Below are 12,500 nucleotides of genomic sequence, written 5' to 3'. Positions count from 1 at the left end.
TGTACCAGCTGCACCGCGGGGTCGGGGGCAGCAGCCTGGCCTTTCGCTCCCTGGCTCTCGGGCCCTGTGGCCCCCTACTAGGAGACAGCCTGCCATCGCCTCCCCAGCGTGGCCCCCAAGGAGAGGGCACCTGTGCGGTGTGTGGGGACAATGCAGCCTGCCAGCACTACGGCGTACGCACTTGTGAAGGCTGCAAGGGCTTCTTCAAGGTAAAAACAAAACAGATGTGTTATTTAGGAGTGTTGCTCCATAAAAGGAGGCCTCATCAATGTTTAAAACTACAACAATGTCTCTGTCCATTTATGAAGTAACTATCTTTCCACTATATATTCCTGGAAGTATTTTAAAGTAGCTCTTCCTCTTGTTCCTCTGTGGCTTCAGTCCCACCAACCGACACACAACCAGATGCACACACTCACCTTCACAACTAACATTCCACCTTAAAATATCTCCCAGTGCCTGTGGAGAAGAGCTGCAAACTGACTGACTTGTTTGATTTTAAACGTGTTACTTGCGGCGGCCTCATTCCCACTCTGCACTCGTCTCTGCGCTCTCTAAATCGTCTTTAGAGCTTCATGATAGCTCAGCACACCCACAGGGGTCGTCTCTCTCAGCAACCAAGTGGGCAACTTGTGTGTGTGTGTGTGTGTGTGTGTGTGTGTGTGTGTGTGTGTGTGTGTGTGTGTGTTTTGACTTGTGTTAGGTGAGAACACAGCATGATAAAAACACAAACACTCTCAATCAGACAAACGTGCAAAAGCAATCCTTTAAATTTAAGTTTCCTCTCAGGGTGTTTGTGGTGAAGCGGTGGCCACGAAATTTACCATATTTCCCTGACATATCACTGAGGATGATATGAGTCAGTTTGACATTTGGTCCGTCAAATGATTATAATCGAGCACTTCTCAGCTCGCTGTCTCACATCGTATGTCACCGCACACGTGCTCATACACACAATTATACATCACCAAGAGACATTTTTTAGTCAACATAATAACAAACGTCTCTGACACGTGAATATGGTATACCTCATTCAAATAACAGAAAACTCATTGAAGTAATTTCTTTGCCCAGTCTTTTAAATTCTAACATATCTGGCACACTTGTTAAGCGTCGTATTGGCTGCATGAGACAGACGACATCGAGAAGGAGGGGGCAAACAGAGGTAATTGAATAATGCCTCTGGTAGGTGGAAATTAATTATCCTTCTTTTCAATTAGTTTCACAATTTGTTTTTATTTAGTAATTAATGAAAGCAGCATCTGGTGGCAGCAGGCCGCGGGCTGTCTGCTTGCTGCTGTGCTCAGCACCCTGTCAACCCTCACTATGTTTCCTTTACACACATGCAGAGGCAGCCAACCATGCACACACAACATATCCACACAGCAACACATTCAATATAGCATGTATATGTTGTTCAGTCTGTTTTACCCTGAATCCAGGATGTAACAGCAGAAACTGAAACATGCCTTTCAATCTGTTATTTTTCATATTCATATTATCAGGCACATTGCCTCCATTATCCTGATGGTTTTATTGTCCCCTAAAAATATTTTCCTGATTACATTTAATTATCCCTGAATGGTTATTACACATTAAACCATAGCAGAGGCTTGCTGTAATTTGTTGTTATGTCATTAGTGCAATTTGAGGCACATTTTCACTGTGAATTAATTTGAGCTCTTAAACAAATAGTTTTGTTCCTATATTTATTCTTTTTTTGCAAAATAATAAAGTCCATTCACTGGTTTCCATTAATTAAGAAAACCTATTCAGATTTTTTGTATTTATTAAAAACTAGATCTCAGCTGTTAGTTGTATCCAAACATTATGCTGGACAAAAAAAATACTATTAAAAAGTAACGTGTTTTATGCAGCTACTGTCCGAGTGAGTTACTTTAGTTGTGCGTTTATAAGTCAAAACACACAATGAGCTCAGCTCATTGCACATCATTTTTATTTGCCACTGCTTGCACAGCATGCAAGTCACAAACAGGTTGGGAGGTGATAGTGGTGGAAGAAGAGACAAAACTATATCACTTCAATGGATATAAGTTCAGCATTTAATTCATTTAGGAAATGCAACCAACCAACACCCACCCACACATACACAGACATATCAGAGAAATACTTTGCACTTTGAATCAAGTTTCAAAAGTTAAGTCAATTTTTATATATAAAAAAAGACAATACAATCAGCTGAAAGATACACACGCCCCTTTCACTTCCTCTACAGCCGGAGAGAGAGAGAGAGAGAGATTGCCTCTGATTAAGAAGCAGCGGATTGGACGGGATAGAGGAGACAGAGGGAGGAGAAGGGGGAACAAAGTCCCTAAAGGCTTTTAATTTAAGCTCAGGCTATTAGCACGTTGCATGTCACAAATCTGCTTCTGCATGCCTCCATCCAGCCCCCATAACACCCACAGCATGGAGCTTCTGGAAGCGTGTGCGTTTGTGAATGTGCTTTCAGTGCATATAACTCATTCCTCAACTTTGACTGTCAACGTTAAACTGAACATATTTTCACTAGTATGTTCAAGTCCTTGTCCACACAAGCATTACTGCCAATGTAACATTTCAGTTTCTGATACCAAGCAAACTTTGAATGTATTTTTTTTTTTGCCCTCAAATTGAAATCCAGTAACATTGGAGTGAATAACAAGACCGATAAGCTGAATTGAACACTATAAGCCATGCTCTCAAAAACCCACACGCATACACACATAAATACAGCCTAAATAGGTACGCAATGCACAGAGCACAAGAAGGATCCACAGATTTGCTAACCATATTGAGATAATTTGATCTGACTATCAGAGACTAGTTAGTTACAGTGTATTAGCTCTGATATGTTGTGTCTCTGCTCTGAGACGCCAGTCTTGCCCCACGCTGCTTATTAGAAAGCAAGGTCACAAGAGCCCTGACCACACACACACACACACACACACACACACACACACACACACACACACACACACACACACACACACACACACACACAGCAGTGGAGAGAGACAGGAGACAGGCCAGCTCATGAGAGCTTAATTTATCAGAACCTTAATTGATCATTTCAAACTCAATCCAGTGCAGAAAAAACAAAATACTTTTTGTAGAAGAATCAAGTGTACCTTTAATCAAAACCTTAAAGTATCACTCCGCACAAAAAGTTGAACTCAAAGATGTTACTTTGATGTTTCTGTTGGACACAGACACACACAGACACACACAGACGTGACAATGTCGTGAAGGTGTAAATACAAGTCATGCATCTTTGTGTTTAGTCCGGCCTCCCACTAAACGGATGATATTTCCCCTCAAACACATTAATGACCATAACTAACTTATCCCCGCGCGCACGGGTCACTGGCCATTGAAGGGATGAGAGGGATTCATTCAGAGCGATCTGCGGTGCCATGGCAACGCCTCTCATCCGGCGCTGGCGCCCATTACGCGCCAGTTCCGTACTCGCGCTGGAGCATATGGAATAATTGGTGTGTTATTGGTCTCCCGGGGGCACGGGCATGTGTGGCGCGAGGGGTTCCTAATTGGATTTATTTGTTTTGATGTGTTTTAGAGGCGTTAAAGAAGAGGAGAAGCTGCGACACTTTCCGTGTTCCGTTTGTTTAATTTGGAGTTTGTTCTGGTGCTGTCTAGTATGAGTGGACTACTGGAGTCACAGCATGACAGAGTGCAAATGTAAACACGTTGCAAATGACAGTAATTATAGTGTAATTGTAATCGTATCGTTGTAACAGATTTGCACCCCAGGCAAAGGCTTGCCCACTGAGAGTTTTAATCCAAAGACGTCTGTAAAGATTGGCAACTTTCCCCGGGAGGCCTCGCCTTTACACGAGCACGGAGAGTATATATCTGTAGTTTATTTATATTAAGAATAATTACCAAACTGCATAATTATCACACTGCACTATAATAGGCTAAATGGTGTAGCCAGTGTCTAATTGTGGAAATGCCTCTAATTCTGCACAAGACCGTTTTCATTGAGTCATTAGAGCACTTACCTGAGTGAGCAGTTGACTTTGTCTTTAACTCCCTTCCAAAACGCACGGGATTGGCCCATTAGTGCGCACGCGCACCGAGCGGACATGCATTCACTGGGCTACTAAATGGTCTTTCATCCACACAGGGAGCTCACCCGGCCCCCACGTGGCCCGTTTCTGATTTCATTTTAATAAGGTCAGTAATAATCGCGCGAGCCAGCCGAGGAGAAAACAGCTCCCGCGGGGCCCATTGAGAGAGGCGCGATGCGCGAGGCCCCGGAGGAGCCATGAGCTGACCCACGAGCTTCTCAAACAATCTGATCACGCAGCTCTTACGGCCGCTGTCCCCCCAGTCTCGCGGGACCCGCCTCGGCACGCCACGCGCTCGGTCCCCATTGTCAGCTCCAGCGCTAATACAATTGTCCCTCCTGCAGGCGAGGCTTGTTGGAAAATTAATTTTATCTAATTATACTGATGTCAACGCCGCCTTTCAGCGCGTAATTAAAATCTGACCTGCGAGTTTCTGCTTTCATTCTTTGATGGGAAGGGAGAGAGAAAAAAACTGAAATTGAATTAAACAAATCAAATATTAGGTCGCTGATTGTGTTTGGAGGCTGATTATCGGAATGTGTGTTTCTGCTCTCCTCCAGCGCACCGTGCAGAAAAACGCCAAGTACGTGTGTCTGGCCAGTAAGAACTGTCCTGTGGACAAGAGGAGACGCAACCGCTGCCAATACTGCCGCTTTCAGAAGTGTTTGAGTGTGGGCATGGTGAAGGAAGGTAAGAGAAACCAAGTGACCACACACCTGATACCCACTGTCTACACAAACAAGTACACACACCAATCTGACCTCCAGTCCATGATGATGGGGTTTGTTTGCGGTAATGACATGGCTTGTGGCGGCATCACACACATCCATGGAACAATAACCTGTCCTCCGTCTGGTGGAGGGACAAAGTAGAACATACACATTATACCAATTAGTATCCATTCCTTTTTAAACTCTTCAATCCAGGTGATTGTAAAGCTTTGAAAGAGACACAAAGGTGCTCAAACATGACCCCACTCTCTCTTATTTGTGTGCCATCACATCTGATATAGCTGTATTGCTGATGTGAAGTGTGGCAGTCATACTGGCCTCATTTCTCACCTGTCTCACACAAGGACACACACACACACACACACACACACACACACACACTCTCTCATGAATGCAAACAAACCTGCACACACACACCTCTCTATCCTGTTAACACGTGTGCAGCCCGCAGAACAGCTCCACTGCCATCTGCTGGCTAGTGGCCTCCTGTGTAGGGGTTGTGGGAAGGTTGGAGAGCTATGTGATGAAAGCCTCAGTCATAATTCTACCGCTGTAAAATACTGATGACAAGCCTATCAGTTGGAGAATAGGATTTCTTGTTGTGCATGCTCCGTGAATATTACCAGATTCAACTGAACAACGTCTTCATTATTGCCTGTTGTATACTCTCTTGTTCACAGTGGTTCGTACTGATAGCTTGAAGGGTCGCAGAGGCCGCCTGCCTTCCAAACCAAAGAGCCCCCTGCAGACAGAAGCTTCTCCTCCTTCTCCACCACTCAGCTTGCTCTCCGCTCTGCTCAGGGCTTATTCTCACTGCACGCCCCGCGACCTCGACTACAGCCAGGTACCCCATCGTCCCTTTTTTTCTTCAATTTCGTCAAAGCAAATATGTTCAGTGAGAAATATGGCTTGTTGAGGAGTGTATTCAGTTCTTTATCTCTCTCTCTCTCTCTGTCTCTCTCTGTCTCTCTCTCTCTCTCTCTCTCTCTCTCCCCAGTTCAGTGCTGCCGACCCTCCCTCCTCCTCCTCAGAAGCCGAGCACATCCAGCTCTTCTACAGGCTGCTCACCATCTCGATGGAGACCACGCGATGCTGGGCTGAACGGCTGCCTGGGTTCTGCGAGCTTCAGCGTGACGATCAGAACCTGCTCATTGACTCTGCCTTCCTGGAACTGTTTGTCCTGCGATTGGCTCAAAGGTAAGAAAGGGGAGATGCAGCCTATTTGGGGCCAGAACAAAAAGCTGATGGGTGACAACTTTAGTACATTTCTTTTCAATTTGAAACATATAAGTCTCCATCCATGTGCACATCTCAAACTTCTTCCCCGCGGTTTAAAACACACACCTACGACTTTATCAGAAACTTTACGTCCTTTGGTCCAGGATCCACATGTAGCTATATCAGGCACATCTTTTACCATTACAGTACAGGGTGTAACTGTGCTGGCAAAGCTGCGTGCTGCTGCTGCTGCAGTGCATATCCAGAGTGGGAGGAGCGGAGCTGAGTAATCGCCATTAGAACCAAATTATGAATGGAGACTGTAGCTATGACAGCAGCTACACCCACAGAGTTCCGCTCCGCTCGTCTGATATCTGACGCACAGAGAGCTCTGTGTATGTTCTGCGGGATGAAACTGTGCTAACATAGTGAACTGTGAATTGACAGGATCAATTCCATCTTAAGCTAGTCAGCTGAGGAACTGAAAAGGGCTTTTGTGTAAGGAAATACATATTCAATTTAGCTGACTGAAATAAAAAAAAAGGAGATTCGACTTAATTTACTTCATCCAGTGGGGTGTGTGTGTATGCGTGTGCGTGCGTGTGTGTGTGTGTCTCGCTCGTGGATACCTGTGGTGCCATTATGACTGCCCTTGCCCATCTTTGCCTCAGAATTGCCCCGGGTTACCGGTCTGTTCTCGTAAGGCATGTGGCTGGTTAAATTTATGGGGAGGACGGGGGTTGGGCTACAAGCTCATCCCTTTGTCTGCGCTGTCGTGTAGTGCAGAAAACCAACACAGTCACACACTCAAGCACACTTACTCACACACACTCACGCACACTGATGATGTAGAGTCCCAACTTTCTCTCCTCCTCCCGGTGCAGGTCCAGGTGCAGGGTGGGTAGAGGATGGGTGGTGGCATCACAGGCCCAGCAGGAGGGGGATCAGGCGGGGACTCTGACTCATGCTAAATGGTGGACTCATAGGGGCCTCTATCAAACACACACATGCTCACACACACTGCTCATCTTCCCATCAGCCAAACTCCCACGGCACAGAGGAAAACACACACAAACACAGCACTGTCTTACTTTATCTGTCTTCCGAGAGCGCAAAGGATGAGGTCCACGCTCCCATCTCATTGTTGACGCAGCCTTAAATTGACCTGGTGCTGAACTCAGATGCCTTGCAGACCTCTGCGCAAGCATGTGTGTGTGTGTGTGTGTGTGTGTGTGTGTGTGTGTGTGTGTGTGTGTGTGTGCTCAGTGTGTGTAGAGTAAATTTGCTCCGCTTTTCTGGGTCGGCATTGCCGTAAGCACCCCGTTACCAAACAGTTTCTGTGGTTATTGGTTGATTACCGTGGTGACAGTGTAGTCAGGAGTGAGTGGAATGTGTGGCAGGCATCCAGCTGTGTGTGTGTGTGTGTGTGTGTGTGTGTGTGTGTGTGTGTGTGTGTGTGTGTGTGTGTGTGTGTGTGTGTGTGTGTGTGTGTGTGGTGTGTGCCAGCCTGTCTGCCTAGTTTTGCCTATACTATCAGACATCATTTTGTAATTCTTGGTAGTAGCTCAGCGTACCAGAGGGAGATTTACTTAATCAGGGAAATTCAGACCGTATGAGCTCGGACTCACACACACTTATCGTGATTTGGCCTCATATTCTGTAGTATTCCAAAGTTTAATGTGTTGTTTTTCCAGTTTTAGATCAATTTGTAGTAGAAGATGAAATATATTACACCTTGCCGACATGTATCTCTCAATTTATCATTTTAAATGCAGTGTCAAAAAGCATTGTTCACAAACACAACACCTTTTTTTTTAATCCCAAATATGCACATGTATGGTCTTATGTTGCATTTGAGGGGAATTTGTAAAGAAATACTTGAACAAATATTTTTACATTAATAATACAGATGTAGCCATTGAGCATGCACATGTGATCAGAGGTTAAGATATTCAGCCTCTTTCCACAGCAACAGTTGATGAGCATCTCCCCTTCTTCCACTTCCTTTCTCTCCAAACACCTGCATCCATCCCTGCTTCTTATTCACCTATCCCCCCCCACCCCCCCACCCCCCGCCCCGCCCATCCCTCCTGTCTCCCAGTCTTCTCTTCTCTCATCTATCAACTGTTTTCCAAGCACACACTTTCTGCCCTTTTCTTGAGATCTTCCAACAAAACACTTTTCTAGCTCTCTGAGGAAAGCCAAGCTCTTCATGTAGGCACTAATAAAGACTAGTCATAGCCCTCCCTCATTCTCTGCTTGTGTTTCTTTCCCTCTCTGCTCGATGGTAAAGGAGTGGGATGTTGTGTGTCGTGAGTAACTGATGTCTAAATGCGTCTGAGAAGCCTTTTCATTTCCTCATTAAGGCTTTGTGTTTCCACTGCACACCACAGCCCGGGCACATTAAAGCCAAAGCAGTTTACCTATCTGCAAATACACACACACACACACACACACACAGATACACACACACACACACACATAGAGCAGCACTCTGCCCTTACCCCCTCACCCTGCCCTGCCAGAAGGAAACACAGGAATGTTTTAAAATGCTATAATTTGGAAAACACAACCTTAATCAGCTGCATGCCTGTGTTTGATGTGTGTCTCGTTTGTGTGTGAGTGTGCATACTTCCAGGTTTTCTCATTGTTTTTATTGTAATTGTTTCCTTGCCCCGGTATCTCAAGCCATATTTACAATACATGAGGGAAAATGCAGCGTTTCATTGGAAGAGAGATCTAACCTAATCTCTTCATCTCCTTTTTTTTCTCTGTGTCTCAGGTCAATGCTGTCGGAGGATAAACTCGTGTTCTGTAATGGCTTGGTGCTGCACAGGTTTCAGTGCCTTCGTGGGTTCGGAGAGTGGCTGGACTCCATCCGCGACTTCTCCACCCACCTCCAGAGCCTAAACCTGGACGCCTCCGCCTTCGCCTGCCTGGCTTCCCTCGTACTGCTCACAGGTAAAAACACAAGCCAGTGACTTTGAAATCTCAAAATCGCCATCAGGAGAAAAAAAGGAAAAAGAAAAAAGATACAGTATAAATGAGGTTGACCAAAAAAAAGCACGCTGTTGACAAGCATTGTCAATCATACAAGCTGCTCTGGCGTAAATATATGGATACAAATCCACACACATCTTCTTTTCTTCATCCAGAGCTTTGCCTGTGGGGGATTTAATGTGACAGTGATCAGGTGGATACATCAACTAACGTCACACATACGCTGGAAGACACACATGTGCATGCTTGTTCTCACACATCTCTGCCTGAAACAAGAACCCGATATCCTGGAGCACCTGCTGCACCTGCCTCACACCTGGCCCTCTAATCAGTGTGCATGTGTGAAACATGGAGGGATAGTCAAAGCTCTCTCTGCAACCACACGTCTGAGGCGTGAACATTTGGTGATCAGTAAAGTGCATTAGAAATAGTCAATTACAAATGTAGCCAAAGGTGACAGAGGAGGCCTGTGTAATTAAGTGTTCACATTTCATTTTTTTTACACCTTCACGTCAGAGTCAGACACCATATAAGTGTGTAATGGGTAAACCCTACGCTCATCTTCCTTACCTCACGCTGCCCCGACCACCTCCTCCTCTTCCTCCACCTTCTCTTCCTCTGTCTAAGCCCTCCAACCCCATCCTCCCTCTCTGGGGGAGCACTTAACTCTGTGCCTGATCGACCAGCCCACCGTGGAGCACAGCTCTGGAATGGCGTCTGCGCTGTTCTCAGTGGCTCTCTGCCACCTCGGTAAAGCACACAGAGCACTACCACGACAGAGCCGCCAGAGCCACCAGGCGATCGACCGCTTCAGAGTGGCCCCTGCAGAAAGGCAGTCATCGATCCCTCCCCGGGAGCTTGCGTACATAGAGAAAGAAGGGATAGAGGAAGGAGAGGGGACGCGAGAGTGTGTGAGAGGTCTGAAAGCTGCCGTGAAAGGAGGGCTGGAGTGACTCTGTGGCAGCAAACACATAACAAACAAAAGAGGCACATAAACAAACAATAAATAAGCTTCAGATAATGGATACCTCAAAGTGAGACTGGTCTTAGTGACAGCCTCCCTGCAGACTGGCTTGTGTGTGTGTGTGTGTGTGTGTGTGTGTGTGTGTGTGTGTGTGTGTGTGTGTGTGTGTGTGTGTGTGTGTGTGTGTGTGTGTGTTCTCTACAGAATGAGTTAGTGTCACATTAAGCCTGGTGCGGGTGCCACAGGAGTTGCTACGAGCAGCAGTGTGCGTGCGTGCGTGTGTGTGTGTTTCTAATTTAATTTGGCTGCTCACAGGGCCGAATAATCAGCTAATTGTTGAACACTTTTGTTTCTGTCAATGTCTTAAATTGCAGGGACAATTTGTGTATCCTTGTGTGTGTTCAAATGTGTATCTACACACACACACACACACACACACACACACACACACACACACACATATATATATATATATATATATATATATATATATATATATATATATATATATGTGTGTGTGTATATGTGTGTGTATATATATATGTGTGTGTGTGTGTGTGTGTGTTTGTGTGTGCGCACTGTGTACAGGGGGCTTATTAGGTTAGACTGTGTATTGATCTGTAGTGAGTGAGACAAGTTAAGGCCTGTTAAGAACATTAGCTATACCGGCTAATGAGGTGGAATTCAATATAAAAGAAGATATAGCTAATGCTCTGTCAGCTGAATGAGCTCTGTTGTATGTGTGTGGTTTTTTTCAACGGATGCTATTTTTGCTGTTTAACGTGTTATTTTCCTCTTTCTGTCCATCCACAGAGCAAGTACCAGGCCTGAAGGACTCAAAGCGGGTTGAGGAGCTGCAGAATAGAGTGATTTGTTGTCTCAGAGACCACCTGGGCTGCATCCCTGCTTCCTCATCCAAGGCGGCGCCCCCTCTGAGTCGTATTCTGGGTTTAAGGGCAGAGCTACGTTCCCAGAGGACCCAGGGCCTCCAACGAATCTTCTACCTGAAGCTGGAGGACCTGGTACAGCCCCCTCCTTTGATTGACAGGTTCCTGGACACTCTGCCCTACTGACGGCCAGGCTATAACCCACGTCACGTTCTGTTCAGGCCCCCATCACCCCCCACCCTTCACCCCTCAAGGAGCACGCACACACATTCAGAGAGACTCTCACTCCACTCTGACTGTTGCAGAGCAGAGAGACAATCAAATGCTTTTCACTCAACAGGACAACCAACTAAAGGCTTTTCACCAGTTTAAAAGACAATTACTCAAACGCTTTACCACTTTTTATTTGATCCTCCTGTTTTTATCATGTGGGGGAGGATGACAAGGCTGAGATGGACAACAGAAAAATGACTTTTTACTGTCCTCTCGCCATCTGGGTGGCAGCTCATCCAGCAAAAAAGAAAGAAGGTTTATGAGTACTGTTTATCTGTGTTTTGGCCTGACTCATCCAATATGAGGACTTCTTTTTAGTGCAGAGGGAAGGGATGGTGTCACTGTGTTCGATGTCCCAGTGAAACACAAGTCGCTGTGTGTTCTACATCCTCCTGCTGAAAGAAGGAAGGGGGCGTTTTCATACTGAAAATGTACTATAATGTCAGAGGTCAGACAGCATAAGCATAGATTAGCAGAACACCGATCTTTCATAAACACATGGAAGTGGCAGTTGAGTTGGGCTCTTGATTCCAAGTGCAATTTTTTACGTGCTATCTCACCACAAAAGGAAGAAGTGGAGAAGTAATAGTTCAATTTCAATTTCAAACTCTAAATTATTTTAGTAGAAAGACTTGTCTTGTACTGTCAGTAACTAAAGAAAGAGAGACAGTCCACACCTGGCTTTAGACAGCAAAGGTCATACTGTGCACTAACAATTGATGACTGAGTCACCCAGACTTGAACTTGCTCTAGTATCTTTTTTTTAATTAACTCATTTTGAAATCATAGGTCGAGTAGAAGTATGGAGGAATGAACGTGGACATAAATTGGCTTTTGAAGCACTTACACCCTGAGAAGGGCTAGAAGCACAGACACACACCCTACCTGCTCCCCTGGAGGACGGCGGCGAATCAGGGAGAGGAGGGTGCTCGACAGATAGCTTTATGTCCAGGGGTGAAACATTCCGCAGTCATGCTCTTTTTCTATTTGTTTCTATTGTTGGAGGCCGTGTGAGAGTGTGGAGGACATGGTTGCATACTGTCTTTGTGTGTACGCTTAGAGAAGCCAGGATCATATGCATGGTGTGTTATAAGCTGTCAAGAGCTGCCATAGCCTGTCAAAACAGCTCGACCTGTGTTTGTGTCTCAGACTGTGGCTCCATGGGGATCTCCCTGGGCCTCCACCACCCACTCACACTCACGGCGGCAGTTGGAAATATGAAAAAAAAAAACGAATTATATAGATATAAATATAAATATAAATATATATATATACAAAACTAATATTTTGAAGTGTTTTTAGCTTTTTCAAATATTGTGGTACGAGTTGTGCATTGTTT

General features: G+C 45.3%; 1 protein-coding gene across 3 annotated transcripts in view; it reads left to right on the top strand.

Annotated features, from left to right (window-relative positions):
- Positions 1-12,478, top strand: part of nr4a3 (nuclear receptor subfamily 4, group A, member 3) — an 18,687-nt gene extending 6,209 nt beyond the window's left edge. For all 3 annotated transcript variants that reach the window (XM_079227109.1, XM_079227108.1, XM_079227110.1), the window contains exons 3-8: positions 1-209; positions 4,649-4,778; positions 5,500-5,663; positions 5,817-6,016; positions 8,820-8,998; positions 10,815-12,478. The exon at positions 1-209 is cut by the window's left edge and continues 624 nt beyond it. In XM_079227109.1, coding sequence (XP_079083235.1) covers positions 1-209; positions 4,649-4,778; positions 5,500-5,663; positions 5,817-6,016; positions 8,820-8,998; positions 10,815-11,074 — 1,142 coding nt within the window. In that variant the 3' untranslated portion in view covers positions 11,075-12,478. The remainder of the gene's footprint in view (positions 210-4,648; positions 4,779-5,499; positions 5,664-5,816; positions 6,017-8,819; positions 8,999-10,814) is intronic.
- The last annotated feature ends 22 nt before the right edge of the window (positions 12,479-12,500 follow it).

This window comes from Taurulus bubalis (assembly GCF_910589615.1).
Source record: "Taurulus bubalis genome assembly, chromosome: 12".
In the NCBI taxonomy this organism is placed as follows: Eukaryota; Metazoa; Chordata; class Actinopteri; order Perciformes; family Cottidae; genus Taurulus; species Taurulus bubalis.
This window is presented reverse-complemented; position numbering and strand designations above follow the sequence as displayed.